Genomic DNA, 24,642 nt, shown 5'->3' on the forward strand with positions numbered 1-24,642 from the left:
TTCGGGCCTGAGGTTACTTCTGCGAGCATTAGCGTTGTTGATATGGATCCAATGGGTTGGAAGCATGAGCGTGAAGCGCCTTTTGTTTTGAATTATGGTTCTTATTTCGTCTATATAAATCAAACATTGCCCATTTATCTAAAACATGGCGCCGGAGGCAACTCCGGGTGGAGATGTCTGGGAAATCAGGCATTCCAGAAAGCTGCATGACTGGCCGTGTTGATCTACGTAGTCACTCCTCGGCCAGGAACATCCCAATCTCCTTGCCTCCCGAACCCATTCAGACATTCTCTCGTCCTGAAGAAGGAAGAGGACAATATCTTCTATTGCTACCATTCGCTTCTCCTCCATGGAGCTAGTTCCTCTCTTACGATCCCTTTTCTTCTTTGTTGGTTCTTGAAGCTGGCTTGATTCTCTGTCATTATGGATTCGACCGCGTCCCTCCGCGGGGCTTCGGACGAGCTCGACCGCAACGGTAGTGATCCTGACCTCATTCACACTCACAAAAAGCAACTTTCTCAAGAGCTTCCGGATGATTTACCCAAGTCTTTGGACGACCGTCGTTCTGTCCCCGTGATTCAACCCGAGACTGAGATGTATGATGGTTGGCAAGGTTCGCAACTTCTTCCCCGCTATACGGTCGCGTAGGCTGCAGGAGCTAAAGATAGTTTCCGGGACCACGGAGACTTTCCCACGACTTTATATACAAAGAGCAGCGCGCTACTCCGTTGTGCTCAAACCAAAAGCCCTGAAGACGGAAGAATGCTGACCTCGGTCTCTTCTCACCCTAGGCCAATCCCAGTTTCTCACGACGCCTGTGGCCGCGAAACCGTTGAGTTTCAGTCTCGCCTTGGATGATCACTCGCATGATGACGAACATAGTCTACAGGCCCAGTATGGACGGGGCCTTGCGGCTGCGGTGGATGACGATAACGAGTCGACTACCACGGCTCGACTGGAGGATAGCGATGCTCGGCTGATGGAGATGCTCGCTGCGCAGGCGGCCCACCGCGAAGTAGATTCACTGGGAGCGGATGAAGAAACAATCGCAACGGACGAAAAGCTATCGGAAACAGAGAAGAAGGATATTTTACAACGAAGTTTGAACATGGCTGCGAGCAACGGCGATGTAGAACGTGTGCGCAAGTTGGTACAGGGCAAAGCGAAAGATTATGTGGATGTGAATCTGCCAGATGAGGAGGGAACCGTGCCGTTAATTTATGCCAGTTGCTTTGTATGTAATCTATTCCCTGGTTTCTGCTGTTTATTCAATGCGATTACCGCTGACTGGATCTAGGGGCACCAAGACGTAGTTTCAGCCCTTTTGAGTGCAGGTGCCAATGTTGACCAACAGGATCGCAATCAATGGAGCGCTTTGATGTGGGCCATGACGAACAGGCACAAGACGATTGCGAAGATCCTTCTTGACCACGGAGCGTCGCCGGATATCAAGTCCTCGTCTGGAGGCACTGCGTTTGATTTTGCCCAGCCGGGAAGTGAGATTTCGGAATACCTGCATGAGAATGGCTATCACTTTGGCCCTACTGTGATTGAAGATGATTTTTACGACGCTGGCTTGGCGCACGGGCGGTTCGAGGAGGAACTTGCAGAGACTGAGATGAAAAGAAGGATGATGATGGAAGAGAGTGCTATTAATCTGGAAGTTGATCTATCGAGCCTGGGGCTCGATGAGAAATATGATGTAAGTGTACAGCTTTACCTGCACATGGAGAGGCTGATTCTGAACTGCCTAGCAGGCACTCGATGAGGAAGAGCTGGAAGAAGAACAACAGGAATTTGTCTGGGATCGATGCCTGAACGACCAAATGTTTGTCTTCCAGGAGAGCGAACTAGAGAGGATCTTAGATATAATCATCACCAACATGACCCCGCAGCGATCTCCATCGCAGAAGCCAGTCCCCGCCAACCTCCTTTTCCTCAGTGCCCGGTACGCACATTACCATGCTAGCCCGGAATTACTCGCGAAGCTACTCGTCTCGGCGACGGATAAGATCAACGATGTTGTTGAACGTCATCAATGGGACATGACAATATTGGCATTCTGGATGTCGAACGCCACCTTGCTTTTACATTACCTGAAAAAGGATGGGGGTCTCGTGGAGGCGACTGTGGAGTTCCAATTGCACCTGGCGGAACTTATAAATGAGATATTCATTTTAATCATTCGGGACGCCGAGCGCCGAATGAATAAGGTACTAGACGAGGCGATGCTCGATCATGAGACAATCCCTGGACTAGAGGATGTTCACTTCCAAAACGAGTGGAAGCTTTTCCGCTCCAAGTCCAAGGCCAAAGCCCCCGAGCCCGCCGAGAAGCGCTTCCGACCACCATCCCCGCGGCGACGAGCACAGGTTTCACCGCGAAATATCACGTCCCTGCTGTCTTCTACACTTTTCGTGCTAGACCTTTACGATGTCCACTCTGTCATTATTACTCAAATCCTCTCACAGCTGCTGTACTGGCTGGGAGCGGAGATCTTCAATCGCATTATGACCACCAAACGCTACTTAGCCCGGACCAAGGCCATGCAGATTCGTATGAACGTATCAACTTTGGAAGATTGGGCACGTAACAATAACCGACAGCCTGAGCATTATGAGAATGGGTCTATGACTAGTACTGGCGAAAGCACTATGGACGCCGCCCGCAGACACCTGGCCCCGGTTATCCAGCTATTACAATGGCTGCAGTGCTTCTCGTCTTTAGGAGACGATTTCGAGTCCCTTGTCACCACTTTGCTTCAATTACAGCAACTGACACCAGCCCAGCTTCTTCACGCGGTTAAATCATATCGGCCTGAGGTAGGAGAGAAGGGTCTCACCAAACCAGCGACGAAATTCCTTATTGAACTGCAACGCGATCCTGACCTGCTGTTCCGAGAACAAGCAAAACTTCAAGGGGGCAAAGAGCAAGCGGCGGAGCCAGAGGCAGGGCAGACGGAGGGGCGGCCGCGGACTCCTCGACAAGATCAACCTGATGATCAAGCCTCCGCCGCATCTCCAAGGTCTTTCATGACATCACCGCGTATGGATGAGCGAAATGGAGGCAACGGGATCTTCTTGGACCCATCCCTGACCCTTCCCTTCTCATTACCTACTAGTACCGACATGCTGATCAGTTACGGGGCCGGATGGGGCGGCACCAACCGGGAACGAGCACGCAAGTATATTCCTACCGTGCCTCCAGAGGTGCTGAGTCGGTTCGATCGTGACAGTTGAAGCGAAGATCGTTGTGCTGCCTGACCGTTGTGATATACCCCCGCGCTAGAAGTGATTTTTGTTTAGCGGCATATGAATTCGAGTATATACAATTTAAAAAACATTTTGGCCTTGGCTGCCGCATTTCCCTATGTATCCAGGTTCAAATCTATGGCATAGAAACAACTTGAAAGAAAATTGGGATTGGCAATGATCCAAACCGAAGCAGAAGGGTAGCAAGAAAATGCAATTTTAAATGAGAGGAAACCCTACTGTATGACAGAACCACGGTGAGGTCCCACGCATCTTGTAAGTACATAAGGATAATCATTAGGGTTACTGGATGCGGAGGGGAAACGAGAGGAGAAGGTAGCGTTGGAACATCTATATGAAACGAAAGCCCGGGAAGGGACTGTGGTTTAATATACAGTTGGGGAGACGGGGGGTGGTTCCCCATTACTCGTTTAATGACATTAATTATACTTAGTTAATTGTCTACCACTCCCAGTCTTGGTATGTAGCAGTGATATGTAGTATGTATATACATGCATACATACAATTACCTTGTTTTCGATAGGACCTCTCGTTTCAGGCATGCCGAGGCGGGATTTGTTCATTTTGGAAGCAAATTACCAAACCAAATAAAATAAAAATAATAGGTAATAAAAAATAACTTCCTTCTCTTCGGCAATCCACTCCTTCCAATAGTTGCTTTTTTTTTTCTCTCGCAGTGAAATGGGGAATCCGGTCGGGTTTGAGAAAACTCCCCTCAACTCGTTTTCTTATTAGCCATTGTGAATAGATTGCTTTCCAGGTTAAGCCAAATCGAGCACTTGCAAACGAACTGGCCGCTCCACTTTTCTTCTTTTCTCGGCCCCGATGCTCAAGGCATCAATATTTTCTTTCTCTTTAATGTAAGCTGGACTTCGTTTGACTTTTGACTCTCAGTCTGTGCGGAAAATTGTCCCGTGTGTCTCATCAGTCACTCCCGGAATAGTAGACGATGTCTTACTTGCTCGTATACCGATAAAGCTTTTTTTTTTTTCTTTTTTTTTTTTCCCTTCGAAGAATAATGGATAGGTAGATAGATATCTAGTACTTGACAGACACCAACAGGTACCCAAGCTATCTATCATGTTCTGTCGGACCGACCCGCCCAGAAATCGATAGATGGTATGCATTGCTTACTTGCTTGGTTTGCTCGGAGAATTTGACCCGAAGCCTTTCGATTGGCGATAAGAACGTCTGGACTCGTCGTCATCAACAGCGCCAGTCCTACGCAATGATGCTCTAGTGGCCGGCGCCAGTGCATTGATCCACTTCGCTCACACTTCGGGACAAGGGTGTTATCCGCTTTGGGACACGTATCTACCTTCATCTAAGCTTCCTGCATATATAGATTCCTGTCCATATCAGTTTAGTATCGAATCTGTGCTCGATGAATTCGGCAAATCCTCGCTTCAGGCAGACACTTCGCGCTCCTGAGGCACTCTTGCTCTTTCCTCTTCGAGCTAGTGCCTTGCGGACACTTGGCCTGTTCTGGTAAGTGGCTGTTTTCCTCTTTTGGGGCGGTTCCCTATTTGGGAGATCCGGGGGTTGTTATTCTTTTCTTTTTCCTTTTTTTATCATTGACATGGTTGATCACCTCCTTCTTGGACCTCGACCTCTACTACTTGTACTGCCCCATCCTGCTCTTCCACATCCCCCCTCTCTTTCTTTTGCCTTTCCGATATGCCTTTGGTATACTGCTCTTCCGTCTCTGCATCTCTCTTCCTCCTCCTCATGCATTGATTGCGCAATGGGGCTGTAAACCTGGTCTCTCTCTGTGTTACTTTCTATATCCTATAACACCTTCTCCACCGTGGATCGCCATTCCTTGGACCTGTCTTTGCTCGGGCGTCCTACCGATCCTAATCGAGTATGCTACTCACATTGAAGCCGTCTTCTCAGAACGGGATCAAAGGCACTCATGACTACGCTATCGTTCGTCAGTCTATCCCAACTCCTCGGTCCTCTCCGCCCTCCGCACCTGATCCCACTGCGGCCATTGTAGCTAACAAGAGATCCTCCGGGGACTACTCTATGGAATCTTCCCGTGGTGGCTTGCCGCCTCCCTCGACTCTGGCATTGCCGCCGCCGGATGTCGGCTTCTCCGCCATGAATTCCGTGAATCAACCACTGCCGCGCCCTCCAGCGCAACGGCAGAGCGCCGATGATACCAGTCAGTACTGGCATGCGAAAGCTGAGGAAGACCGGAGAAGGCAAGAGGAAGAACGAACCCGTCAGGAATCTCTGCGTCTAGAGCAGCGGAAGATCGAACAGAGTATGCTTCGAGATTCCTTGCAAGCCGGCGTACCTCCTCATATGATTCCGCTCATCTTCGCGGGCATCAGCCAGAATGGCGTCCCGCAATCAGTCATAGAATGGACCCAACAACATATGACGCAGGCGCCTGCCGGTCCCCGTGCGCCACCACCTTCTGCACCGGCTCTATCTCATCCATCTCAGCGGCGCAGCTTGCACGCCCGCGGAGAATCTCGCTCCATCCCCCCTGGTCCGTATGCGGCTCCACCGCAACAGGTCGTACCTCCACCGGGGATCCTGTTATCACAACCTCTTCCTCCGGGGCCACCACCCGCTCCGCAGCCACTCGGCCGGTCTCCATTACCCAATGGACCAGCGGATCCCCGGGGTCCGCCCATGCCGCGACCCAATCCTGGTGAACTGCTGGCTCGACATCAACCTCCGATTAACTTGAGCAACGTTCATTATGCCCCGGGGTCATCTATCCCGCATGCTCAGCATGTAGGGAGCAAGCCGGATAGTCAACACCGACAATCTCCATCCCTGTACTTTCATCACTGGGTTCCTCCAAGTCAGTCCCAACCGAATACGCCTTCCGGAAGGATCCGACAAGAATCGCCTTTTGCATCGCAAGTCTCTCGTCGCCCAGAGTATCAAAGTTCCCCTGGACGGAAAAGAAAAGACACCGGCCCTCACCAGCCGGCTCCTTTCCCGTCATCACGCCCTACTGAAACAGTTCCCGGTGTTTCTCAAGTCTCCCGACCTGGCTCCCCATTGGGGTCAGTTCCGCATGCCGAACCTTCGGTTCATAGCCGTCAGCACAGCAGCGCATCCGCTATGTATGAGCCCCGTGGCCTAGAACAGTCAGGTTTTGAACGCGGTAGCACAGCTGCGAGTGCAGCTCATCATGCGCAGAGTGTGATACCTCCCACAGAAGACCCGGGTTTAAGAAAGGACTATGACCGAGTAGACGCTCTAGAACGTCGGGGCGAGCCGGCTCCAGCGGAGGGTAGCGTGCAGTACCCACCTGCAGCGTCCCAACTACAGTATTCTTCCAGTATCGGGACTGCACCCCCTGACTCAGATTTGGACAGCAGTCCCGGGCCTTCTCCAACTTCAGGGATACCGCGAGCACCCACCCAGCCTGGTGACCATGGTGCTGCGCCCCCCCGGTAATCATCTGGGGGGTTTGCGCAAACAATCGTCTATTCTATACATACGACCGTGTCGTCCCTATACCAGTTGATTGGTCGACGAAATAGATGACTTTACGAAGCAGTCTACCAAAAGCATGTTCTTGTTTTCAACCAGCCCCCCTCCCTCTGAACCCGACTCTCCTTTTTATTCTCTTTGTTCTCTACCAATGCATCCCACCTTCTACAGTGATCTCACATGTATACCACTCACCCCTCCCGACTGGCTCGCGGAGGCCATTTACATATGACATACTATCTCCTGTATTTACTGGAATCTGTCACCGGCGCTTGAGGTGCGGTGCTAGATGCCCAAGAAAGCAAGAATAAAAAAAATTCAATCAACGATATCATCCACACAAATAACCTTCTCTGACCCTTCTAGAATGTTTCTAGAACCGAGATTTCTAGATTTTTATGTAATAAATACCTGAAACCTCCGTACTCCGGAGTAAGGCCCTCTTTTTTCTTTTTTCTTTTTTTCTTTTTCTTTACAAATACATACTACTCTACTCCATACTTCAGGGGTGGCACTCGGTACTACTTGATACTAGTTTCCTAGCTCCACCCCCTTCTGTATGCAAAGCCGGTCATATAATACCTTTTTTCATATTTTTTTTTGTTTCTTCTAATTTCCTCAATTCGGGCAACAAAATAGAAGAATAGATACACAGACAAATAGATATGGAATTGTTTAGACACACACCGTAGGAGACAAAAGGGAAGGGGTATCAGGGATAACAGTGTTCTTCTTGCTGTGACTTTGATATATAAAACAAAAATGAAAGAAAAGGGAAAAAAGGCAGATAGGCAGAGAGAGAAAAGGACAAATACAGACGTCAGTTCAGGGGAGATAAGAAATGAAACGGAAACAGCGAATGGTGGGACAAGTACGCGTTGTGCAGGGAATGTAATTTGAAGAATGATAACGCAATGAAAGAATGAGACCTTGCAAATGAGTAAACTGTACTGATAAAGGAAATAGGAGTGTAGGAACGAGTTGTGTATGTGACCGAAGACGAAAGTTTTGGTCAAGCTCTTCGTTGTAGGTTTTAATGAGTGAGGGACAATCAAGGGTCGACCGATCGACCGGGGAAGGAGTGCTCTTGGTCGCGTGACGGATGATGTGTTGGTTTGAACGTAGAGTCTCGCGGTATACTGGTTTAGGTTTTTTGATGGGATTGATTGTATTAGGGAAGGGGACCGGGGAAGGGACTCTCTAGGGGGAGGATATATTAGGTGCGTAGTGTGATGGAGGGAGTCCATGTCTTGCTTTTAGCTGTATAGTATGTGTAGCCGGTCCCTGGTGTAGATTCATACGACTTAGAAGTCGTGCGGAGTTCGTGATGTGAAAGCCATTAGAAGCTGTATTAGGGTAAGGAAGGCGTTCGTGGACAAAAAAAAGGTTGAATTTTGTCCGGGATCATCAATAATCGTGCGAGTCAAATCGTCCATCAATGGTTTGGGGGTTTCGAAGCTGGTATAGCCTCGAGATAATTAGGTATTATAATGGAGAGCCGTAAAATAAAATATGGAAGGTAGAAGGCGTTTCTACCATGTCATCACATCACACATCACGTCACAACATCATCGAAACCTTGAATGTTTTGAAACCCGGCCTTATACAAGGGCCTTTTTCCGACGGTGGACTTTCCATTCTGCCTTTGCGACGCGCATGAATAGTTCAACGTCCTTTATCGGAACCCAGCTGGTGAGCACCTTCATGGCGTTCTCAAAATCCGATTCGAGGATAATTTCACGCATGCCATCAATAAGAGCCGCCGATGTTGCATGGAGGACATCCAAGCCCTTGCCAAAGGCACTTGCGTCGGGGCCCTCAGTCTTTACGCCCGGGCCAGCTGTATCCTCAGCGTCGCCAAGGAGCATGAAAACATCCCACACACGCAGCTGGGCTGGGAACGGAATAGAGTAATTGAAGAGAGTGAGATACCAACGTGTACCGTAGGCAGTAGGTGGGATTCCGAGTTCATTCAGTTTCATGGCGACCTCCCCTCCCTCCAGCCACCCTCGTTCAAAGTCGGCCAGAGCCTCCATCAGGCCTTCGAAGCCTGACCGGTATAGCTGCTCTAGTCCTCGTAGCTGCCATAGACGGACGAGCATGATAAAGGCGTGTTCTTCATCATAGTAAGCAAGAAGGGTTGCAGCAAGGGCTGCCATGCCCTGAACATAGCCTGTGTCTGGGAAATACAAAGACATCGCATGTAGCACGCGGAACAGTAGGCGTTGGCCGCCACGATACCGCCGACGAAACATGATATGGCTAGTGATGGTCCTTGGGACATCGATATCGATTTGTACGTCGTCGGGTGACGATACGAACTGGTACTCATTGTAAGCGTCAATGAGCTCCTCCACCGCAGGACTATCGCTGCGCTTTTTGGCGCTCGCCTCTAGAAAGGCGTACCAGGCAGTCGATCTCCATCGGTCAGGTATGCCTTTCCACGTCCGTTCAATGAGCTTGGAGCTCTTTGTGTCAAACTCGAATGTCATGCCACCGCCAGCTCTGCTGCTCTTTGTCGGCCTCGCCATCTTTGTCCATTTGTCTTCCCTTCGCCACTCTCTCTTCCTGGCCGCACGCATAGCAGCTGTGTTTATACCTTGTCCATTGCCATCGACTGGGTGTGTGAGCATGTCGGCGGCCTCGTCTTTGAATCGGCGGTCGCGATTGTGAGGAAGATGATTTGTCGCTTGACGAAATCGTGAAGTTGGCCGTCGCACTGGCGAACTATACGCGCTCTGCGACGACGAAGGGCGGACTGCTGGGGCAGAAATCTTTCGGTTTGGAGACCGGCCCGCAAATGAACGGTTACTCGCCAGAGCAGACGGAGGTCGAATGGAATGTTTCCGACGGGGGCTTTCTGAGGCAAGGAGCAGACTAGTAGAAACCCGTTGGATCGGACTAGGCTCCGTACCATCATTGGAGTTGCTGGTAGGAGAGCGAATGAAACCATATCTATCCACATCTCCCGCCTTAATATTGTGCCAGTACTCAATCCCGCCAGCTAGCTCATTGGGCTCTTTCTTGATGCTCGGGGCAGGCTCTGGACCAACTGAGGACACTATGCTCTTGGTTTCCGTGCCAGACACACTGGCGCCTGAAAAGCGAGAAGTCTCCTCACTTGTCGGACCTGCCTCTTCCCAGAGCACACCGTTCTCCACAGCCAGGGCTCTCGCCACTTCCGAGTCTGTCACGTTATCATCACCTTTCTCATACATCAGCCTGACCCGACGCGACAGCATATCCTCGTCTGCGGAAATAACTCTGCTAGGCATAGCGCTTTGCCTGACACGAAGCGACGGTGGCAGTTTTGAACGCCTTACAGGGGCTTCTAAAAGTTCTGCCTCCGTGCCATTCTGCTCTATTGGAGCAGTGGATGTAGGTATCGGGTCCTTCTCGATGTCTTCCTGCCTATCCCCTGGCTCCTGGGTGTCTTCCTCACCGTCATTTTGTTCTAGCTGCTTCAACCGTTGTCTTGCTTCCTCTTTGATGAGACTGCCGCGCTTAGAGAACCTCATGGACTGCGGCGCAAGGCCGTCGAAAGACGAATTGGGTATATCCAACGATAGTCCGTTGAAGGGAGCCTCTATGGGAGGAACAGGTGGTGGCGAGTCCGAACCTCTTTCCAACTCTGTAGACTTTTTGCCCCATAGTCCGCTAAGTTTACGTTCCGACCACCGAGAACCAGGGCGCGACCCCGGCCGAGAGCCCGGCCGAGAACTAGGACGAGATCCAGCGTCATTGACAACAATGCTAGGAATGGAGCGCAATGAGCGCAGGCTGACAACTGATTTCGCACCATCTGCCCCTAGCATCCTTCCGTCTTTCGTTTGGGGCCGTCCATTCCTATGCGACGAGAGTGGAGGGCGTGATGGGTCTCCGGGATAACTTGACGGTACGTTAACTGCAAGTGATTTTTTTCCAGAGCACAATGGGTAATCGACTGGGGTAGGCAACGAGGCAGATCTGACAGCCAGGGGGGCTTCTGCGGCGACAGTTTCTTCGTAAGGAACGGCGTGAATTGTCGAGCTAGACTCCGACATCACGGCGCCAGGCAACGAAGCGGATCGCTTATCCTCCACCATTATCCTGGCATGACTTGTTCTGTATTTATCCTCGTGACCGCATTGATTTGTGGACTCTTTCCCTTCAACTTCTGCCGTGGGAAGGCGGACGGGGACGAACGGTTGGTTTTCAAGGGAGGGAGGCAGGCGGGGAGGGGAGGCGCTTGAAGGAGGGAGGCAAAGGAATGGACTATTATTCCACGAAGAATCCCGCGCCGGAGATCACCGCTGGCAGTTCAATGGAGTGGTCAAGAAAGTATAAAGGAGGGACACTAGTGAAAGTACATTTCTTGCGCCGTTGAACATGGCCACCCCCAACGACGAGATTAATTTTCCCAATAGGAGACAGAAGAGAAAAGAGAGGAGTTTTGAATTGGGTCGCAATTGACCTGCGGCTCCTCCTCCTTGATTTTGCTTGGCGCGAATGAAAGGACAAGCTTTCCTCGTAACCCTAATTCCCTGGGAGAGGATCGGAAATCAATCTCTGAAATTCAGGCACGGGGAGTAAGGACTGAGCAATGTTCACCTCAAACTAATGAGATCTCATGTCCCTGCCCTGATTTCAAGTTATAAAGAATGATTTAAAGCGCGATCTCTCGTTGAAGCACAAGAAGCCTTCAAGCAGGGATCGCAAAGGGGGGGCCTCTGCGCTCCACACGGGAAGGTTTCCAGATACTAGACTTAATTTTAGGCCACGCAGTTGTGGATCTAGTCATAGTTCTGTGGTGCAGACTTGCGGATATTATTGATAATAATAGAAGTGGTTGTCGTGGGAGACATTCAACGGATATCCACCTTAGTGAAGGATTCTTGCGTGGCATTTGAGCGACAAAGAAAAGAAATTAATTAGAATAAAAAAATACAAAAAAAAGTAAATATAAAAACCAACGAATAAAATCTATATCGCGGTACGATTCCGAAAGAGTTCCGTCTCTCTCTGCTTTAATTCTATTTTTTTTTTCCTTTTCTTATTTTTTTTCTCCTACCCCTTCCGTGCAGATTTGGCTGCGAAGGTTGATCGACTCGGTTGGGAACCCAATGTAGTAGAATGGCAACAAATGAAGGTCACCACACACAAACTATGTTGGGTATCATCCCTTGTTCGTGTGGCTTCAGAATGAAAGAGTTTAAATCCCCAACTATTGCAAATTAACAATCAATTCCTCACTGTCAGCTGCGTTCGTCCCTTGTTGACGCTGATCCACTCCTGGGACTATGAGTATTTACATCCGATATAAATGCAAGGTTTGGATACCTGCCCTGTTTTCTTTTTTACTTGTGAAATTCTTTTCTTTTTGTTTCTTCGTGGTTTGTTTTTTTATCCCCCCATGTCATCTCTATAAGTCCTGATTGCTAGAAACGCCCATAAGTACCGTCATTACTTCCACCCCAAATCGCCAATAATGCTGCAACTCCATGAAGACCAGATACCAGCAGGCCATCATGCGAAAGGGGACGATGCAGAATGTACAGGCCAGCGTACATTGTCCTGCTGCACTTGAACCCCAAATGGTAGTCAAAAGAGGAGGGGCAGAAGAAATGAATGCAAAGGAAACCTCAACTAGTAGTCACATTGCGACTAAGCCACAGTGGCCGTATTGACACCCGGCCGAGATGGTTCGCGCGCCGAGCGTGCCGGATCAATAGGTTCTTTGGGTAAAAGTTCAATTTGGCGGACCAAGAAGCTTTTCTCATCAGTAAACTGATCATCATCGGTGCGATCCTCCAAGAATCTAGGCAAGAATTTCAAAAGCCGGTCTCGATTGTTGATCAGAATGCGTTGCACCGCCACGGACTTATTCGGATTTGCGACAAACACCTGGACCCATTCATTCCCCATTAGAGCACCGCCACTCGAATCAACAACATGACTAGTCACATACCTTAAACACGTGGAACCCCTCATATTGAACCATTTTCCGGTCATCTCGTAATAACTTCATGCAAAGCTTGAGATTTTCCCCGCTTTCGACGTACGCCATCATCACATTATAGTTGGCACGGTCCAGCAGAATTTCCCCAAGTAGTTTGATGCTCTGTCGTTTGGTGACGTATGAGTCAGACTGAACCAGTACACTGTTGAATTTATCGAAGAATCTGTCAAAATTTGTTGCCAAATACCCTGTTACTAAGGATTTGTGTCGAGTCAAAATTTCCTGTAGTGATTGTTACCCCACTGCCACCAGAGTAGACATTGAGAAAAGGGCGACTTACTCTGAAGGTTGTGAAAGCATCCGCGCTTAACTCGAAAGTCCCTCTATCTATCCAGTGGAAAAAATTCCAAAAAATCCCGTTCCCGGTTTGTGGAACACCGGGCTGGACTTCGCTCAGTCTGATGGCCCGCTCCCCATCCTCTGACTGGTCATATAGGATGATCGCCGCAATGACGTCGAATTTCAATGCTTCCCTCAAGATCGTACCGCACGGCATTGCGCTTTGACTGTGTTCATAGCCTTTGCATAGTTCGATAATGACTTCTGGTCGGTTGTGGACAATATAGGAAATAACCGGCGGATCGGCTTGGCTTGGATTACCGGGCTTGAAACGAAGAATATGCGAAAATATGGTCTGGGTATCCTTTCGGGCTTCAAAGGGTAGAATATAGAGGCTTCTCGCAAGTTCGTATAGCAAATCTTCATGGAGAGTAGCCTGAACCAAGGCGTGCACTTGTTCGGGAGACACTTCGATTTCTGTCGGCAGCTTTAATTAGCGAGTCCTAACCTTCTTCGAGGCTATTCTTGCTGCGCTCGCCGAGAAACTTACCTTGAGTTCCTTGAACAATCAATTTCATCTGGCTAAGTTGTTTAGCCAGCTCATCTTCCACCTATTCGGTATTGAGCGTCAGTGAATTTAGGGTCATGTCCATAATCTACTAAAGATGAACACAATGAGTAGAATAGAATGATAATTAGCCAACCTTAGCAACAGTGGGAGGAGCTTCACGCAGCCTCACCAACTGATCCTTGATTGATCGGACAATATCAGAAGGATGTCGGGATCGGCCACGGTTGAAGAAGAAAGCCATTCTTAGAGCAGAGGGGCTAGCTCTCTGGATGAAAGTGCAGGATAGCAACCAACTGGCGCATGCAAGAAAGGTGAGACAACAGAATTGAGGGTCCTCCTAATCAGGTCTAAATCTCAAAAGGTCGGAAGGTCTTTTGTTGTCGATGACGGATTTCTTGTGTTTACGGAGGAGAAAGGCAGCAAGGCGGTGATAGGTGATACTGTTGGCGGGGGAGCTGAAAGCCTCAGGCGCTTATCGCAGTTCTGGGCCCTCGGTCATGTGGATAAACAAAGTACCAAACTCTCCGGGCGGGGCAACCGATGTGCTTTTTTTTTTTTTTTTTTTTGGGTAAAGAGGGGTCCTGGGTTTCCTCTTACAAACTCACGTCCTTTTTCTGAAACTCTCTACTCTTCAGCAGCAGTTTTAATTGTTGTTTTCACAGTATTCAATAAACAATTAGAAATTGTCGTTATATTGCCTCAATTGAACTTTGTGGTTTTTATAATTCTCGTCAATTCATCTGTCTGCCTACCCCGCAATTATCGCCATGTCGGCTTCGATTCCCTCTGACCGTCCCCTAAAGGATGATGACTCCTGCTCTACACATTCTGAGGACTCGGACATCAGCAATGAGGAAGGATGGGAGGACGTTGAGCCCGATGATGAGACCCAGCCAGTGGTTGGCCTGTTCTCTGAGAAAGTCTATCCCGATGTTCTTTCTATGCTACAGGAGACCAAAGACAAGTACAACTTCGACCTGCGAAGGACACAAAAAGAGCTCGGTGTGTACCTAATCGATTGAATTGGTTTATACCGTTTGAGTATTTCTTCCGCTGCTCAGGCCCGGTTGATCTATGTTTGAACGATCACAATATGATTTATGGGCTAACCTTTCCTCCTTTTTCTTTCGTTGCCTTGCGCTTTCAGATCTGGATTTCCTGGGTACTATCAAGTTGGTGAATTACATTCGCTCTCAAGTCAAAGCTGGAAATCTGTCTCCTGACGTGTCTTCCAAATCCAACTTCGAAGACGAGGTCTATCTGAAGCCCGTGCTCGAGGATGATGCTCTCCTGTATAGCTTGGACGACATCGAAGATCAAGACTCGGAGGTTCCCAGTGGTACTGAAGCAGAGAGACGCGTAACTGAACTTCAAGAAGACTTGGAACGTCTGCAGAGTCAGTTCTCTGAGTATAGGATTGCCGTCCAGAAGTCGTTGGAAGAGCAGTTGTCAAAGGAGGATGAAAATCTTGCTTCGTCTGCTTCCTCGACCCAACGATCTGCTAGCAAGGCTGAAGCAATTGATTCAGACTACTTCTCATCCTATTCTTACAATGGTATGCTGGCCCTAATCTAATGTGCAAATATCCAATCGATACGTTTGCTGACAGGATACTTTTCTCAAAGGCATTCACGAATCTATGCTGAAAGACGCTATTCGTACCGATGGTTACCGCGACTTTATTTATCAGAACAAGCATTTGTTCAAGGACAAGGTTGTTCTGGACGTTGGGTGCGGCACGGGAATCTTGTCAATGTTCTGCGCCAAAGCAGGTGCCCGGAAAGTCATTTCGGTGGACAACTCGAACATCATCGATAGGGCAAAGGAGATCATTCACGAGAATGGCTTTGGGGATGTGATTACGTACGTACTTGTATTACTCGCTCGCTAACACCTTGGTACTAACGCTTTGGCTTTCAGGTGCATCCGTGGCAAGATTGAAGAAGTCACTTTGCCCGTTCCGCAGGTCGATATCATCGTATCCGAATGGATGGGTTATTGTCTTCTGTTTGAAGCCATGTTTGATTCCGTCATCTATGCCAGGGATCGTTATCTGGCACCCGGAGGATTGATGGTTCCGTCGCATGCTACACTGCGTGTTGCTCCCTTTGCCGACCCTGACTTCATTGCTTCCCATATCTCCTTTTGGAATGATGTCTACGGTTTCAACATGCGGAGCATGCTCACGGGTATCTACGATGAAGCGCTTGTCCGTAGCGTGCAACCATCAACTATTCCCGGAGACTCTTCCGTCTTCTTACCACTCCCACTGCATACAATCACTATCGATGAACTGTCTTTCTTGAAGGAGTTCCAGGTTACCTTGAAGGAGGACATTGACTCGCTTGATGGCTGGGCTATCTGGTTTGACATATTCTTTATGCCGTCCAGGGATTCCCCTATTTCGGACAATGCCATCCCTTCGGAGATGCAGAAGAAGGGCTTCGTTGCTTTCACTACCGGCCCTGATGGCCCAGAAACTCATTGGCAACAAGGTGTCCTCCTCATCGACCACGGGAAGAAGGAGGCCCTTCCTTTGAAGAAAGGTCAGACGATTACAGGAAAAGTTGGCTACCAAAAGAAATCAAAGGAATCACGGTCTCTGGACATCTCAATCGAATGGAATGTTCAAGAGGGCGCAAAGGGCGCTCAGGAATGGAGTTTGCAGTGAGGGGCTTTGACCAAAAAGTTTTGCTTGCCTTTTGGCCTAACTCGTTCTTTCTGCTACTATACGGCATATAGAAAGTCTCGTTTGATAGATAGCTGTTAGAAACGTAATCCAGCCATTCATATGACATCTGGCGGGTATCACAACTGTAGAAAGCAATAACCAAATAATGGTCGAAAAAAAAAAAAAAAAAAAGAGGAAAACCTCAAATCTGAATCTTCATCTGTGCCCTGTGTCGTATGTTTCTCGACGCGAGCGACTATTATGGTCACTCCGACTACGGCTGCGATCTGGATGATGACGACGATGATGGTAGCGATGATGATGGTAGCGACGATGTGAATATCCATCCGAATGAGAGTTTTTCTTACGCGAGCGATCTCCGCTTGTGTCACGTCCATGGCGATGATGACGATTTGCTCTTCGATCTTCGTCCCGTGAAGCATCGAGCTGGAAATTTTCAAGACTATCTGCCGACTTTGACCTTCGCCTGCGATGGCGCGACCGATGTTTCTCTCTTAATTCCGAGGCTTCCAATTCTCGTCTCCTTTCTTCGTCCCATTTGTTTCTTTCTTGCTCAACCGACTTTAGCTGGCGAACACCTTTCTTCATCGCCGCAAGTGGATCGTTGGCATCGATCCGAGCCTTTTCCCTTTCTCTTCTCATAGGATCCTCATTCCCCCAGACATCTTTCCCGGAAATAGAGTCTGGAGCCATGGCTTCAGTTCCTGAAGATGAATACCAGGGTTTCTGGCCGACAGATTGACGGAACCCTGCCGCATTCGAGAACCGCATTGTGTATTGATCTTCATATGCCTTTTGTCTCTCGGCCGATTCTTTTTCGGCTTCTGGGTTCTTCTCCGTACGCCCATGTGACGGTTGGGAAGGGAACAGGTCAATATGACCAGCACTATCGTAAAGTGGCGCATCGCTAGATCGAGCGGGAGCAAGTTCTTCTCGTTTCGCCAGCGCAATCTGTGCATCCTCTCGGGCAAATCGAATATCGCGGTCCGTATCATTTTCGCCGACTAAACGTCTTCTCTTTCTAGACCTTCCAGTGTCCTCTGCATAACTCTTCCTATCATGTCGGGAGATCGGCGACGGAGATCGTGGGGGAGGTGGTGGGGTCGATGGTCGTTCGCCCCGGAGGATTTGTATTCTTCGTTCGGCATCAACTTCTTGCATACGACGCTCCTGTTCCTCTTCTCGGGCCTGCGCCTGTGCCTCATCGCGACGCACGCGGGCAATATTCTCCGGGTTGTAGACGTTCCATGACTTCTTACCTAGTAGATGACTGAGGTAGTTAGTACAAGAGAGCAAAAAGAGTATGGATAATACTGACAGAGGCATTTTGGGTGAAATGAATAGAATACTCCTTGCTACTAAACCCTAGTAGCATGTGAGAAGCCCGTTGTTGATTGCAAAACAGCGATAAGGAAGGCGGAGAGCAACCATCGGCAGAAACGGAGGTTGGCGGGCCGATAGGGCCAATGAGAACCAAGGAGGTACGGAGCTCAGCCTCTATGATAGAGTCCAGCCTGTCCCCATGCTTTTGTCCCCGCCGCCACTTCTCTACATCCCACTATTATCTCTGCTAATTATTTTAATTGAAGTACTCGCGGCCTAGTACCTATATACTCTGGTGACCAGATTAATATTTTTTGCCGCCTTTTGACGTGAAAGCTGCCGGCAGCGTTGACCTGTGTGCTAATAAGAGCTTCACTTCATCATAATATTTGACTATCTGACGGTCATCACATACCGTCATACGCGCTTTGGTCTTCTACTGGTCTATTCACGATCATATGAAGCAAGATGTTTAACCGCAACAACTTCTCTATGCCTTTCGGCTCCCGGCCCCCTCGCGAAGACGGCCATTCAAGCCCCAACCCGGGCCAGGGACCTCCTCCATATCCACGAAGAGATTACAACACTAACCCTGCGCCTACGGGTGGTGTAGGGTATGAATACCGCCCTCATCCGCCCGACTATGACACTTTAATGACTGACGCTTATAATATTTCAAGGGGATATGGAGCACCGATGGGAAGGCCTAGTCAACAGCCACAAATGCCCCCGAGAGCCCCGGTTGGAGGAAGCTCAGGGAGAACCTGGACCTTGCGCCCCGCGAAGAGCCCCGATAATACTTACACGTTTGGTAACTTGTAAGTTCAGCTCCAAAGGTTTTGGGCGACGTATGGTTGACATGGTTTAGAGTTGCAGTTTCGCCGCAGGATTTCCCGCCTACGCGCGACGGGCTCGACCTTTTCCTTCTTGTGAACGATCTTTATGTATTTTCCGCGCGCCCATATGATGGCTTCCCGCCGGGCCACATCAGCATGTCGGATCCTCAGCGGACGTGGGCTGGAGTTGCATTCACAGACTCTGTCAACGTCCAGATTTACGATCCGTTCAGCCAAGGCGGGCAGGCTTATATCGGTTCCACGGACATTGAAATAGGTTTCGCCGGAAAGAAAAGGGTCGAAACTCCTTACGACCAAGACGAGTTGGGTAGTGCTGTGGTCAAGGTAGCTCCCCAGTAATTTCGAACTAAATTGTGGTAGGCTAACTGAGACAGAATTTTGAAAACCAAATATTTGCTCCGGGTCAGAAGATTTTAATGGACCATAGAAGCATCCCTCTTATACTAACGGTTAAAACCGTTCAACGTGTCGATCTGAGTTCCGAGAAAGCTGATCTCTCCAGCGGTCATGTCGAGACCCACCCCAGCGCCAGAGGAATACTCACAAGGCATTCTCAGATCAACTTCTTCAAGGATGCCCGCACTGGAATCAATCTGAAAGCGTCGAACCGGCGGCCAGCGGCCAACTCTATTATCCAGCCTGACTTTAAATTCGAGAACATGGGTATTGGAGGTCTTGATTCAGAGTTTAGCACAATCTTCCGCCGTGCATTTGCGTCTCGCATTTTCCCTCCAGGCTTAGTTGAGAAGCTAGGTATTCAGCATGTAAAGGGTATGCTACTCTATGGCCCTCCAGGAACTGGTAAAACGTTGATTGCGCGGCAAATTGGCAAGATGTTAAACGCAAGGGAACCAAAGATCATCAACGGTCCTGAAGTGCTGAATAAATATGTCGGCCAGTCAGAGGAAAACATCCGAAAGCTTTTTGCAGATGCAGAGGCTGAGTACAAGGAGAAAGGCGAGGAAAGTGGGCTTCACATCATCATCTTTGATGAGCTTGATGCTGTGTGTAAGCAGCGTGGTAGCGGAGCAGGCGGTGGCACAGGCGTAGGTGATAGTGTGGTGAACCAACTGCTATCAAAGCTCGATGGTGTCGACCAACTTAACAACATTCTCCTTATTGGTATGACCAACAGGAAGGACATGATCGATGACGCGCTATTGAGACCTGGTCGTCTTGAGGTCCATATGGAAATCTCACTCCCGGATGAGAAGGGCCGAGCTCAGATTCTCAAGATTCATACCCAGAAGATGAGAGACAACAACGTGATGGATGTGGACGTTAATCTATCCGAGCTAGCATTGATGACCAAAAACTTTTCGGGTGCCGAGATTGCAGGTCTTGTTAAATCCGCATCCTCATTCGCCTTTTCCCGTCATGTCAAGGTTGGAACGATGGCCGGTATCAGTGATGATGTGGTAAACATGAAAGTCAACCGAGGTGACTTCCACAATGCTCTTGATGAAGTTAAACCTGCGTTTGGTGTGTCAGAGGAGGAACTCTCAAGCCGTATTCAATACGGCATTATCCATTACTCCGATCAGATCAACGAGATTCTAAGAGAGGGTCAGCTCTTTGTGAAGCAAGTTGGGGAATCGACACCTTTGTTCTCCGTCTTGTTACATGGTCCAACCGCATCAGGAAAGACTGCGCTCGCAGCCCGGATTGCCATTGATTCGGGTTTCCCCTTTATCAAGCTGATCAGCCCTGAAGATATGGTCGGCTTTAGCGAAATGGCCAAGGTCCAATATATCAGCAAGATATTCGATGACGCTTACAAGAGCCGTACCAGTGTAGTCGTCGTCGATAACATTGAAAGAATTATCGACTGGGTCCCAATCGGTCCTCGGTTTAGCAATACTGTTTTGCAGACATTAATGGTCTTCTTGAGAAAGCAGCCGACCAAGGAGCGACGATTGTTGGTTCTGGCAACCACAACCCAGAGGGCTGTATTGAAGCAGCTGGATGTGTACAACTCATTTAATTCTGATATCATGGTCCCGAATGTCATGACATGTGTCGAGCTGCAGTACATCATGAAACAGTCGGAGGCGTTTGATGATCAGGAAATTGCCCAGGTGTTAGGAGCGATTGGGGGTATCGACCAGGCCGATAAGGCCCCTGAAGAGAAAGTCATCGGTGTCGGTGTCAAGAAAGTGTTGTTGGGCATTGAGACAGCCAAGCAGGATGCTGACAAGGTTGAACGGTTCGTACGTGTCATCGACAGGGCCATCGAGGAAGAGCGGAGTTTCGATTAAGACCCTCTCTTTCTCTCACACGGCTTATTTCCAGATAAAGCGGATGTCCTTTTAGCTGTTGGATACCCAAGTATGTGCCTGTATGAGTAGTAGAATGGTATTTGTACTTGGCGAGATTGGCAAGAAAACGAAGTACTTAAGATAATGTGACCCTTACCTTGTGTTACTGTGTAATGTATTCCATACATTCACTCGCAATCATCTAAAGCTCAAACCTCACACAAACCAACGAACAAACCACACAGTCTTCTCTTTTACTCTAAACCCGTCTCGAGTCAACATCATCTTCTGACTAAATAAAGCAAGACTAGATCTCACGAGACAAGGCTTAAGAAAACCAGAATCGTCGCCATGTCTTCCCGTTACACGCCCAAGCGCATCCTTAAGAAACAACTCTCCCAGCAGGAACACAGTCTCATGGAGGATTGGGCGCCTGGGAACCTAAACGCGCATCACAACATTGAGACTGATGCCCCCGTCTTAGCAAAACATCAGGCCCCGAGCTCGAAACTTGTTAAACAAGAAGGGTATATAACCCCGAACGGAACTCATCTCTCCGACCACGAACTAGCTAAATTATCACATGGCATTGAAAATTCGGAGTCGAAGTGTGTGACTTACTTTCAGCCTTGCTTCATCGGGGATCCCTAGATGGGTCTCCCATCTATGAAAATGGAATTCACTACGCGCTATTGGTGAGTCCTTCTCTTACAGCCACGCGTTCCTGTTGGTTCTTTTCTTGTTGCACATCGCGGCGCCTGAATAGTTTCAAGCAAATAGAAGCATCAGACTCAGGTTCTACTATGCAATCGTGTCTGTGCCTGCTTAGTTGGGGGCTACTCGAGTTACTCTAGTTTCATCAACGCCGGTGGGGATATCATATTGAGGACTGTAACTTATACAAGGATTGGACTGGCATACTCTTGCAACAATTGTCGCTACCTGGGAATGGGAAGTGCACCCTCCTTGTGGAGATTACCGATCATCAGCAGTAGAGCACGCGTGGTTGGGCAGATAGGGCATGCACTTGCTTGTACATATTTGCAAGGAAACCTTGAAATTCTCCAGTAACGCCAAAAAAAAAAAAATTTTTGCCAGCCTAAGAATTTACTTCGCTTTTGGTTTTCTGAGGGGAACTAGTGTGATGGACTTTCTTTTAACATCCAAATATGGGAACATAGCCTTTGGCCCCTCTGAAACACTGTTGATGCAAGCTCGCGAATTACTGCTCACACTAAAAACTAAAAGCAAAGTAAGAGATCCTTATGTAATTAGCTCCCTCTTTCTCTATTTACTCCTCTTCCTTTTTGTTCCATTACTATGGACAACATCCGTGTTCTAGTTGCCCGGAGTGCTTCGTCAGGGGCACGCACGATATCCTTTGATCAGTCTTTGCGGACGCTGATTTGATTGGAGCCTGACGGCTAAGGTATGAACCCTATTTCTCTTCTTCAGTGCTCTAAACATTCTACCTGCATGGGTTTGCTCTTAACACACATCCACACATCCACACACTCACACACCAGCCAACCGTGACTCCACAACGGACCCGGCTCAATTGAGTTCCTTTCTCTTACATGGGGAAGGTGCTACCCTCTTCAGGCTAGTGGGGAACACGAGGTTTGAACCCCTGCCAAGTACCAGTCACCAGCCTTTCTTGTTGTTGTATACAACGAACTACTACCCGCCGATTACCGCAGGGGTGCAGATAAGCTACAGCACGATCATGTTACATCTATGCATCCAGATGAGCTTAAATTAACGGCCCAATCCCCAGGGGCATACATTCCACGTGTGGCGCAGGGGGGTTGCTGCCCAAAAGCCTTGAGATGTACTAGACCCAGCGCTGGCATTGGCTCCTTCAGGCTGCACGCAGACCCGCAAAAGCGGCAAGAGAAACCGAACTAAAACGGAGGGTGGAGCGGACGAAGGCGGACAGGATGTCCGCTGGCGGAGTGGGTCGGCGGAACAGTGGGAGGTAGGCAGCCTGCCGACTCTCAACAGGCCAACCGAGACACCATCTAGGGAAGGATTTGAGGTCAGTAATTCGTCAGGACATTTCTCCAATCCCTACCCGTCATCCATATGAGCCGTTGCCGCCTTGCGAGTACGTCTTCCCGCCTTTGAACCCCTGGTATGCAACCAGCAATGTGCCAGGGGGCCGTGCCCCAGTCCCCTACAGGCGCCCGCACAGGTTGACTCACATGACCGGAGCTGGGGGGTGATCTTGTGATGTGACCATCTCCATGGGGTTGGATAGGCGCACGTGGATCGGACGAGGGAGCGGGCTCCCTATCGTTCTCCGTGGAGTTAACGACAGCGACTCAAATTTCAAGAAAATCCCGAGTATATTCCATCAAATAATGTCGCTACCGGTTAAACGACGCCAAATATACAACATTGTGAAAGTGAGAAAGACCCCATATATACCATCCCATAAAACTCATTGATCCCAAACAGCTCGATGACGAAATAAGCAAACAAACCTGACCCAAGTTCTGGATTCAATTTTCGCGGAAAGCCGTTACCGCATTAAAACAAATTATCCCCCAATAGCCAAGAAGGAAGAGGAAAGTGAACAAAAGGTGAACATGAGCAGCCGCCCCTGCAATGAGTTCAGTAATCATCGTCATAAGTATACTTCTTCGTCGCCCTTCGGTATTCGTCGGGATGCACAGCCTCAGCTTTTGCCTTCAATGCACTAAGTTTGAAAGCCACATCAGTATTTTGCAAACAAACTTAGCAACGCACATTTAGCCTCGCAGCATCTCGCGCCACTGCTAGTCCGGCACCAGTTTTGCCAAGAACATGACCACCAGCGGAGAGCGGACATCCACTCGGCGGAGCGGAGTCCCATCAAAGCAGGATACACGGGCTCAATGAGGCGGGAAAGACATCAGAACTCACCCCACTCGCTTTTGTGTCCATTCCAGATCCCTTTTAGTCTCCCGGGCTACTTTGATGCCGTCAGAGAAGTTGGCACGTACACCTTGCAGTCGTCGCTGGGCGAGAGCTTGCAATTCAAGAAGTTCACGTTGTTTGGCATTCAGCTGTCCGGAACTGTTTACATTCACCCATTAGCACATCTATACTACTCTCCAGTCTCGGGAAGCATTGCTCTTGCTTAACAAGCAAAGTCACGAGCGGCCTCCGCTCGTTAAGATATCGGGAACTACTCACGCCTGTGCCTGTCTTGCCAACCCTTTATCCAATGGCGTAGGGTCAAACACGTTCTGCATGCGGTCACTCAAGACATCGACAACATCAACACCAGAGTATGATGCAGAACTCGACTCGTAGTCGCCGCTGATGCTCCCAGAGCCGTAGCTGAAGCCGGCGGATGTGCGACTGCCCGCCGTCGTGCTGGTGTCAGATACATCTGGTGGCGATCCTGAAACACGGCTGATAGGATACAGATTGACAGGAGCGGGAGCCTTAGAGGGAACATTGATAGGGAGGGGAGGAGCTTGATAATGCTGAGTCGCCATCGTGATAAGATGTGTTGCTCGAAGAGTCGAAGCGGGCAGAGTATGCAAGACGACAATGGTTTATGGACCAGGCTAAAGGGTAGCCAGAAGAAGCAATCTCCTCACTTGAAGGAAGTATGTGAGTATGGAATATGTCTGACTTCCATCGAATGGTGTAGGGTCAAAGTGGAATAATCTTGTCAAGACCGGTGAGGTGGTGGGAAGAGTAGGGCTGGGAAAGTAAAGAAAGGAAGAAGGAGAGGAAAGAAAGACGGTTGAAAAGATGAGACTTTATATAGCCATCGCCGGAGAGTCTTCCATCCGGCGGAGAAGTCTTTCATGAGGGCCACGACCTGTCTAAGGAGGGGGGGTACGAGTCATTCATTGGGCATTGGACCATCCCGGGAGCCTTTTTTCCCTCGCATCAGGCCTCACTTTCCCAAGACCCCCCAGTTCCCTCCAA

General features: G+C 49.1%; 9 protein-coding genes across 9 annotated transcripts; 5 read left to right on the top strand and 4 right to left on the bottom strand.

Moving 5' to 3' along the window:
* The first annotated feature begins 306 nt into the window (after positions 1–306).
* On the top strand, positions 307–3,387 carry BDV27DRAFT_128052 (DIL and Ankyrin domain protein). Its single transcript, XM_032066898.1, has 4 exons — positions 307–613; positions 792–1,234; positions 1,298–1,702; positions 1,758–3,387. Exons 1-4 carry the CDS (start codon positions 424–426, stop codon positions 3,237–3,239), a joined length of 2,520 nt encoding a protein of 839 aa, XP_031927818.1. The 5' UTR covers positions 307–423; the 3' UTR covers positions 3,240–3,387.
* A 1,306-nt stretch (positions 3,388–4,693) lies between these two features.
* On the top strand, positions 4,694–7,041 carry BDV27DRAFT_111613 (uncharacterized protein). The gene is made up of 2 exons (XM_032064545.1): positions 4,694–4,760; positions 5,169–7,041. The coding sequence occupies exon 2, from the start codon at positions 5,301–5,303 to the stop codon at positions 6,696–6,698; it is 1,398 nt and encodes a 465-aa protein (XP_031927819.1). The 5' UTR covers positions 4,694–4,760; positions 5,169–5,300; the 3' UTR covers positions 6,699–7,041.
* Positions 7,042–8,335: 1,294 nt separating this feature from the next.
* BDV27DRAFT_145064 (putative TBC domain protein) lies at positions 8,336–10,777 on the bottom strand (the record flags this gene model as incomplete). Its single annotated transcript, XM_032070352.1, has 1 exon — positions 8,336–10,777. One exon carries the CDS (start codon positions 10,775–10,777, stop codon positions 8,336–8,338), a length of 2,442 nt encoding a protein of 813 aa, XP_031927820.1.
* A 1,008-nt stretch (positions 10,778–11,785) lies between these two features.
* BDV27DRAFT_128058 (Mo25 family protein) lies at positions 11,786–13,989 on the bottom strand. Its single transcript, XM_032066899.1, has 5 exons — positions 13,716–13,989; positions 13,562–13,622; positions 13,013–13,488; positions 12,682–12,954; positions 11,786–12,617 (listed from the first exon to the last, which is right to left on the bottom strand). Exons 1-5 carry the CDS (start codon positions 13,821–13,823, stop codon positions 12,378–12,380), a joined length of 1,158 nt encoding a protein of 385 aa, XP_031927821.1. The 5' UTR covers positions 13,824–13,989; the 3' UTR covers positions 11,786–12,377.
* A 216-nt stretch (positions 13,990–14,205) lies between these two features.
* Positions 14,206–16,431, top strand: BDV27DRAFT_128060 (protein arginine methyltransferase RmtB). The gene is made up of 4 exons (XM_032066900.1): positions 14,206–14,584; positions 14,730–15,137; positions 15,208–15,445; positions 15,503–16,431. The coding sequence occupies exons 1-4, from the start codon at positions 14,350–14,352 to the stop codon at positions 16,251–16,253; spliced, it is 1,632 nt and encodes a 543-aa protein (XP_031927822.1). The 5' UTR covers positions 14,206–14,349; the 3' UTR covers positions 16,254–16,431.
* A 7-nt stretch (positions 16,432–16,438) lies between these two features.
* Positions 16,439–17,657, bottom strand: BDV27DRAFT_128062 (uncharacterized protein). The gene is made up of 2 exons (XM_032066901.1): positions 17,593–17,657; positions 16,439–17,544 (listed from the first exon to the last, which is right to left on the bottom strand). Exons 1-2 carry the CDS (start codon positions 17,598–17,600, stop codon positions 16,470–16,472), a joined length of 1,083 nt encoding a protein of 360 aa, XP_031927823.1. The 5' UTR covers positions 17,601–17,657; the 3' UTR covers positions 16,439–16,469.
* A 178-nt stretch (positions 17,658–17,835) lies between these two features.
* Positions 17,836–20,960, top strand: BDV27DRAFT_128064 (AAA family ATPase SEC18). The gene is made up of 4 exons (XM_032066902.1): positions 17,836–18,211; positions 18,278–18,415; positions 18,466–18,778; positions 18,829–20,960. The coding sequence occupies exons 1-4, from the start codon at positions 18,066–18,068 to the stop codon at positions 20,710–20,712; spliced, it is 2,481 nt and encodes an 826-aa protein (XP_031927824.1). The 5' UTR covers positions 17,836–18,065; the 3' UTR covers positions 20,713–20,960.
* Positions 20,961–21,063: 103 nt separating this feature from the next.
* BDV27DRAFT_145068 (uncharacterized protein) lies at positions 21,064–21,541 on the top strand (the record flags this gene model as incomplete). The annotated part of the gene is made up of 3 exons (XM_032070353.1): positions 21,064–21,324; positions 21,364–21,407; positions 21,508–21,541. The coding sequence occupies 3 exons, from the start codon at positions 21,064–21,066 to the stop codon at positions 21,539–21,541; spliced, it is 339 nt and encodes a 112-aa protein (XP_031927825.1).
* A 1,787-nt stretch (positions 21,542–23,328) lies between these two features.
* Positions 23,329–24,200, bottom strand: BDV27DRAFT_145069 (KxDL motif-containing protein; the record flags this gene model as incomplete). Its single annotated transcript, XM_032070354.1, has 3 exons — positions 23,329–23,413; positions 23,620–23,772; positions 23,893–24,200. 3 exons carry the CDS (start codon positions 24,198–24,200, stop codon positions 23,329–23,331), a joined length of 546 nt encoding a protein of 181 aa, XP_031927826.1.
* Positions 24,201–24,642: the final 442 nt, after the last annotated feature.

Source organism: Aspergillus caelatus (assembly GCF_009193585.1).
Source record: "Aspergillus caelatus strain CBS 763.97 unplaced genomic scaffold BDV27scaffold_83, whole genome shotgun sequence".
In the NCBI taxonomy this organism is placed as follows: domain Eukaryota; kingdom Fungi; phylum Ascomycota; class Eurotiomycetes; order Eurotiales; family Aspergillaceae; genus Aspergillus; species Aspergillus caelatus.

What these genes read in the sequence shown, in the direction of transcription:
- BDV27DRAFT_128060 (XM_032066900.1), top strand. Translation starts at nt 14,350, where the DNA reads ATGTCGGCTTCGATTCCCTCTGACCGTCCCCTAAAGGATGATGACTCC. An exon ending in AAGGACACAAAAAGAGCTCG is followed by an intron (nt 14,585 to 14,729) that starts GTGTGTACCTAA and finishes TTGCGCTTTCAG; the next exon opens with ATCTGGATTTCCTGGGTACT. An exon ending in GGCTTTGGGGATGTGATTAC is followed by an intron (nt 15,446 to 15,502) that starts GTACGTACTTGT and finishes TTTGGCTTTCAG; the next exon opens with GTGCATCCGTGGCAAGATTG.
- BDV27DRAFT_128052 (XM_032066898.1), top strand. Translation starts at nt 424, where the DNA reads ATGGATTCGACCGCGTCCCTCCGCGGGGCTTCGGACGAGCTCGACCGC. An exon ending in TAATTTATGCCAGTTGCTTT is followed by an intron (nt 1,235 to 1,297) that starts GTATGTAATCTA and finishes GACTGGATCTAG; the next exon opens with GGGCACCAAGACGTAGTTTC. An exon ending in GGCTCGATGAGAAATATGAT is followed by an intron (nt 1,703 to 1,757) that starts GTAAGTGTACAG and finishes ACTGCCTAGCAG; the next exon opens with GCACTCGATGAGGAAGAGCT.
- BDV27DRAFT_128058 (XM_032066899.1), bottom strand. Translation starts at nt 13,823, where the DNA reads ATGGCTTTCTTCTTCAACCGTGGCCGATCCCGACATCCTTCTGATATT. An exon ending in CTCCTCCCACTGTTGCTAAG is followed by an intron (nt 13,623 to 13,715) that starts GTTGGCTAATTA and finishes AATACCGAATAG; the next exon opens with GTGGAAGATGAGCTGGCTAA. An exon ending in ATGCTTTCACAACCTTCAGA is followed by an intron (nt 12,955 to 13,012) that starts GTAAGTCGCCCT and finishes CAATCACTACAG; the next exon opens with GAAATTTTGACTCGACACAA.
- BDV27DRAFT_128064 (XM_032066902.1), top strand. Translation starts at nt 18,066, where the DNA reads ATGTTTAACCGCAACAACTTCTCTATGCCTTTCGGCTCCCGGCCCCCT. An exon ending in GCGCCTACGGGTGGTGTAGG is followed by an intron (nt 18,212 to 18,277) that starts GTATGAATACCG and finishes TAATATTTCAAG; the next exon opens with GGGATATGGAGCACCGATGG. An exon ending in ACTTACACGTTTGGTAACTT is followed by an intron (nt 18,416 to 18,465) that starts GTAAGTTCAGCT and finishes GACATGGTTTAG; the next exon opens with AGTTGCAGTTTCGCCGCAGG.
- BDV27DRAFT_111613 (XM_032064545.1), top strand. Translation starts at nt 5,301, where the DNA reads ATGGAATCTTCCCGTGGTGGCTTGCCGCCTCCCTCGACTCTGGCATTG.